General features: G+C 43.9%; 3 protein-coding genes across 3 annotated transcripts; all 3 read left to right on the top strand.

The window, feature by feature from the left end:
* Nucleotides 1–497: 497 nt before the first annotated feature.
* DQ04_09641020 (hypothetical protein) lies at nucleotides 498–1889 on the top strand (the record flags this gene model as incomplete). The annotated part of the gene is made up of 1 exon (XM_009316003.1): nucleotides 498–1889. One exon carries the CDS (start codon nucleotides 498–500, stop codon nucleotides 1887–1889), a length of 1392 nt encoding a protein of 463 aa, XP_009314278.1.
* A 2554-nt stretch (nucleotides 1890–4443) lies between these two features.
* Nucleotides 4444–5313, top strand: DQ04_09641010 (hypothetical protein; the record flags this gene model as incomplete). Its single annotated transcript, XM_009316002.1, has 1 exon — nucleotides 4444–5313. The coding sequence occupies one exon, from the start codon at nucleotides 4444–4446 to the stop codon at nucleotides 5311–5313; it is 870 nt and encodes a 289-aa protein (XP_009314277.1).
* Nucleotides 5314–5507: 194 nt separating this feature from the next.
* DQ04_09641000 (40S ribosomal protein S5) lies at nucleotides 5508–6080 on the top strand (the record flags this gene model as incomplete). Its single annotated transcript, XM_009316001.1, has 1 exon — nucleotides 5508–6080. One exon carries the CDS (start codon nucleotides 5508–5510, stop codon nucleotides 6078–6080), a length of 573 nt encoding a protein of 190 aa, XP_009314276.1.
* Nucleotides 6081–6363: the final 283 nt, after the last annotated feature.

Here is a 6363-nt window from a genome sequence, read left to right as displayed (position 1 = left end):
TTGGGGTTTCGCGCGCGCCCCCGCCCCCCGGTGCTTTTAAAGGTTTTTTTCGTCGTTGTCGGGCGGCGGGGGCCGTTCGGGCGCCGCCGGGGTGCCCTCGAGGCGGGGTGTTTTGGAAGCGGGCCGGGAAATGTGATTTTAAATTTGCCGCGCCGCTCGCCCCATATAATTCCCGCTTTGCCGGTGGGTTTTGTCTGTGTGCAGGGTCCTGGGGGCTCACTTTCTTATATGGTTTGTTGATTTGATTTGGATAAATGGTTCTGAATGGGGAATCCCCAAGTGAATGGTTTTATCAATTCAGAGAAAGAGTGAAGATTTGATGTGAAGTGGTCTGATTCTGATTGTTCTGTCCCGAATTCATATTCANGACATTTGGAGTTATAAAAATGAAGATATTAGACAAAATATAAATATTTTTTTTTATGTTTTGAGTATTGAAAAGTGTTTTTCTTTTTTTTTTCTTTTTTTTTACCTTCGGGTTGTTGTATTATACAGAAATGCAAGGGAACGATTCGGCCAAATCTTTTTTAGAAAAGTTAAAGTCGGGCGGGTCTGCTACTGCATATGTGGACAATAACGCACCGCCGGACGGGGAGGGCATTATCGTTCGAAGACTTGACAGACAGTATACAAGTGAGCCATTATCAGCATTAGGGCTTAGATTGAGTGACGATGCGGAAGTTCTTTCAACTGAAAAACATTCTCCTGCAGCGAAAGCAAATGTACTCCCTCAGTACATGATTATATATGTCAATAATCAATTCGTTGGTAGTCGTGCAGACTTTGAAGAACTCGCATCACAACATCTTACACTTATAGTTAAACTCCAGTCGACTGGTGCCATGTCTGAGTTGCTTGCAAAAATACTGGATGAAGAAGACAAAGCGGGAATCGATCATGTCAACATGGGGATTGATACAAATGAGCTTTTGCGTACAACACCACGTTATGGTTTTTTGTCTGCAGAGCATCCTATGTTTCTTAGATGGAACCATCGAATTCAAACTCAGCGGGAAGCAAGACAGCTTCTTCGTCAGGCCGCAAGAGATGCAGAGGAACAGCAGGCAAAAGAGGCTTTCGAGAAGATCAGACAAGAAATGGAGGCTGAAGAAGCTAAACAGAAACAGATACAGAGAAATCTTGAGCCAATTGAGAAATCTTTTCCCGAGGTTACACCAAAATGTGAAGAGGAGTTTCTTTTGAAACAGGTACAGGACGAAAGTGCTTTTGGCCGAGGGAATGACGTAACTGAGACATTTGAAGAAGAAAATGAAGAAGCATCACCGGAAGAATTGCTTAAACTTATTGGTGCCCAACCCAGAGAGGAAATTGTTGTACAGGATAATCCACCCGAAGAAAGTGGTGAGGTCCGCTATTTCATTACTCCAACTGAAGAGTATACACTTTCTAATGGAATGCGTGTAACTGTAAGTGTTAAACAAAGAAGTGGACCTGTGCCTAAACCACCTCCTGGAAAACCACCAAAAAATATTGGTGGCTCACGGATCAATACAGCAAACAATGCCCCGAATCCAACGAACAATTTTAATAGCGAGGTAACATGCTCTTTTTGTTATATGCGGGGACACAGCGAGGATGATTGTGTGGAGAAAAAAGAACAGGAGAAAAAACTGGCCATGGCCCCTAAGGAACGCCAGGTATGCCGCGATTATTTGAGAGGACGATGCACACGATCCGACTGTATGATGAGACACATCTCTAAACCTAACCGAAGTCGAAGCCGAAGCCCCCGTCCTCGAAAAAGAGGTCGCGACAGACATAGAAGTCGGGACAGACGCCATCGTGGAAGTAGCCGCAAACGGCGCCACGGCAGTCGACGTAGAAATCACCGAAGTAATTCTTCCGAACGTTATCGTCGGCGAAGATGATCTCTAACAAAAAAAAAGTTCTCTACTGTTATTTAAAACACACTATATGCTTTTCTTATGGGTAACCAAAAGGAAAAAAAAGAAAATGATGAATTGTTTTGCCTATTGATTGACTCTTTTCTTCTTTTTTTTTCATTATTTTTTTTCTTATGAATAGTTGAAGTGTATAGGTAGTGGCCACTTTTGCTTTCTGGTGATTGCAATGCCGAAAAATTGCCCATGAACTATTGGCACCCAGCTGATTTTTGCCGCAGATATTTAGGGACTCGGAATGCTTTGAATTCAGACTGATGTTTCTGTTCATTTTCTTCGTTCTTATATCTTTATATGCATATTGATGTTATAAAGAAGCATGACTAAAAATAAACACGTATTCATTACCACAAGCTAAGATGAACAGCTAGCTCATAATGAATGCTTGAATACTCACCGATAAGTATGCTGAGTTAGTATTTCTTATTTGGAAGCATTCAAAGTGTTTGCTTTTGAAGTGTGTTTTGCACGATATGGGATATACTAATGGTTCCTGTGATCTTTGGATGGTAATATACACGTGAGGGACTAAAGTTATTATCAGGTTATTTGTCATGCTGAGCGAAAAACCGCGTTGGGGGATCGGATCACGTATTTTGTTTGGCGAAATGAGATAAAAAGAGATCCAAGGATTTAGCAGCAGTCCATGAGTGTGAATACAAAACAAAAAAAAAACTCAATGTGACATTGAATGGGCGGCTATCCTTTGATGTGAGCTGAATTGACGGTCAGAGCTTACGACGGGTGGGAATCCTTTACTTTTTTGTTCTCTGCTGTCTCATTTCTTTTTTTTTTTTGATCAGGTGCTTGGGGTTCCTGCTGACTTTTTTTTTGATGGGGAATCGAGCGGCGTATTGAGAGAAACCGGACAGAACTTGCATTTGGTGTTTTGAATATCAATTTTCATGTTTGATCCTTCTTAAACGAGTCACAAAGTGTATGTTTCGAAAGTCTGCCCAACTCATTCCTCGCCGCTTCACACATGAGGAGGGTTAAAGACGCCTTCAGCACTATCTTTTCATTAGTATTAATACTAAATTTATCGACGGGGTTAGATCTGTTTTTTTCTTTTATGTGTTTTGAACGAAATGTGCGGTTCACAAGAAACAAGGGAAACATCCGATGTTTTGTCCGCTCTCTCTTTTATAGGGGAGATAAGGCCTAAAGTGTTCTTGCTTGATATACCTGATAGGACGATTGCTTTGTTTTCTTGTGTCATTACTTGTCAATAAAGAAAAAAAAAAGAAAAAAAAAAGACCTACAGTTTTTCCCACATACAAGTTGATTGCTCCGAGGTTGAAAAGACCAAGTACGTTTTGAGTTGAGAAGAGTTAAAACTGCATCGAAACACATAAGTAGTGGGGGCAGAATGATCGCTGTGCGAATGCGATGGGTAATGATGGTGAAGGTAATTTGGCAGACTCATATGCAGTAATAGTATCTTAAATGATCAAGAAGAACTACCTAACAGAGGCACAGTCGGATGAAGGAATACCGATATCATTCTTCGGGTATGTATTTCTCAGTTTTTTGTTTACTAGCTGTTTGTGTTCATCTTTGGTGGGCCAAAACAAACTCAACCTTCTGAAGTATTTTAACTACACGAGGCGGTGAACATTACTTAACGAAACACTTTCATTTCAACTACCGTTTTTCGCCTTCTTTCCATGTGTATTTCCCTATTCGATAGGAAGGAGGGGGAGGGAGAAAGGAAATAGTTTTTTTCTTTTGCTCTTTGTGTTAGTTTCTTTTCTTCCTTTTGCAGTGGACCAGTAAATATTTGCGGTCGCCTGATTATATTTGCTTTGAGCTAATGAGGTCTGGCTGCACGTCGAATCCTAATGAGTTTACCTCCGCCTTTTTTTTTGGCATTATCCAAAGTAGAATTTTGGCTTTTGTAACGGCAGTGAATGACGCCTTTTTTTGTGTTAATGGAACTTTTAAAAGGAATTATCTAGCCTTCCTTTTTTATTTTGCGAAGACTATTGTTATGTCTTGTTTCTGATTTATGCAGAGATTGGTGGAACCTTGATGGCTTAAAAAACCCGCCCAACCCAACCCTCTCCGCTTCGCGCTTGAGGTGGGTTAAAATGCATTTTCAGTACCTCCCTTTTTTTTTTTTTGTTTGAACCTGTTTTGTTCATTCGGAATGAGAAGTGTTGTAATTCTGTGTAATTTCGGTTTTGATCTGAATAAAAAAGTCACAATATCTGACGGTGAGAAGTGTTTTAAGCTACAATATTTTTTACACTTGTCTCTATATTGTTTTCCAATTTGTAAGGGTAACGTAAAGAATAGACTATTCGGAGATGAAATCGACAGGTGCTGGGCTATTTAAGGTTGTTTTTGCTGGGGTTCATTTTTGTATGTGGGATGGATGATTGTATCCAATGCCTTGGTGAATTATATGAATCACATAGATGGATGTGATGGAATTATCTTTAGATGTTTTTACTTATGGCTTAGCATTTCCTCTTCCTCCTTACATTGACACAATCAAAGAAACTGCATACTACATAGGATGCGTGGCGGTTTTCGTAGAGGCCGATTTGACAAGGTTCCACAGCCGGGGACGATTGGTAGCTATACAGAGGCTCTTTACCCACCTCGTGCATATCACTACTATACTCAGCGATCACTTGCTGCTACTCCTACGGGTCCAACAGTAATTGTTCCTAGCATTGATGATGGCGTTGGGGACTCTCGTGGAAGAGAGGTATCCACCCAAGGCACCAGCCCGGTGATGCACAAAAAGAGTATTCCTCTGCTCCGCGATTTTGTAGACTGTTTCATTGATGGAAATCAATATGTGGGGGACACTCGTGCTTTTGCTGTTGTGGATGCTGGAAGTGAGCCCCTCAACATGCTACATTACCCATATTTACTGTGCTCTAATACTGTGGGGGACGGCATATCGCCAACTGCAGTGACCGGAAATCAGTTTCAAAACGACACTGCAGGTTATCCAAACTTGCGTTTGTGGGAGGAGGTGCTGGGTCTGCCAAACGAATTAAGAATCTACAGCGCACTTAATGCTCGTGGCGAAATGACAGGTTTCACTGGAGATCGTCTTAGAATTCGCCCTGTAAAGCGTAAACGTGTCGTGAAGCCAGTGCGACGAGGCGCCAAAGTGATTGTTCTTGCTGCTTTGGGTGACGATGGCGTTCCAGAAACTCGAAGAGTTAAACGAGGTGCCGGAGATGAAGATGCCCAAGATGGCGGGGCAAAGGCGCAGCTTAAGCAGGAGGATGATGACGCCGAGGAAGAACGGGGTGGCGATTTTGATAAAGACGATGATGAGGCATCACTTTCCTTCCAGGTTGACGACGATGATGATGGGGGTGATTTGGATGGACCCGAAGGCAGCGGTGGTGAGGACGACTTCTTTTGAGCATACGAGTAATTATGAGACGTGGTGGTGACGACCTCAAGACCATTATTATCTCATGCTTTGAGAAAAATAATTCTCAGAGGATATGGCTCTTTTTTGTGTCGCATTCTCTCATTTGTCGGTTTGCTGGCACTTTGGTCGGTGCGGTCTTCTTATACTTGGCTTCTTTTGGCTTTCTCATTTAGAAATCTGCCATGAGCGCAAAGGCCCCAAAGCTCTTCAACAAGTGGTCGTATGACAATCTCCAGACAACGGATATTGCTCTGAGCGACCACATCTCGAAGACTGCGACGTATGTGCCCCACTCCGCTGGCCGGTGGCAGAAGAAGCGCTTCCGCAAGGCACGCATCCCAATCGTGGAGCGCCTCACGAACGGTCTGATGTTCAAGGGCCGTGGCAATGGTAAGAAGCTGCAGGCTGTGCGCCTTGTGAAGCACACACTCGAGATCATTCACCTGTTGACGGACCAGAACCCCGTGCAGGTTGTGATAGACGCTGTGTCGAGGGGCGCACCACGTGAGGACTCCACGCGTGTTGGCTCCGGTGGTGTGGTGCGCCGCCAGGCCGTTGATGTCTCACCGATGCGCCGTGTGAATGAGGCCATCTACCTGATGTGCAAGGGTGCCCGCGAGGCTGCGTTCCGCAACCTCAAGACGCTGCCTGAGTGCCTCGCCGATGAGATCGTGAATGCGTCAAAGGGCAGCTCCAACTCATACGCCATCAAGAAGAAGGACGAGGTGGAGCGCGTTGCCAAGGCCAACCGGTAAGCGAAAAAGAGATTTCAATCCAATAGTTCTTTGCTACTCTGTTATTTTTCGTTTTCCTTTTATGATTTTTCCCTGTCATTTGTCTGCTGCGGCAGCTGCAGCGGCAGAGAAGACTACCTTCCTGTTCCTCGCGCTTTACTTCTGCGTGTGAGGCTGGTTTCCCCGACTTTGGTTGCGGCTAGGAAAGGCAAGGCGATGAGCGCAAAGGCCCCAAAGCTCTTCAACAAGTGGTCGTATGACAATCTCCAGACAACGGATATTGCTCTGAGCGACCACATCTCGA

This window comes from Trypanosoma grayi, assembly GCF_000691245.1.
Source record: "Trypanosoma grayi strain ANR4 Tgr_964_V1, whole genome shotgun sequence".
Lineage (NCBI taxonomy): Eukaryota > Euglenozoa > Kinetoplastea > Trypanosomatida > Trypanosomatidae > Trypanosoma > Trypanosoma grayi.
Note: the sequence above shows the minus strand (reverse complement) of the source record. Positions and strands in the feature narration are given on the sequence as shown.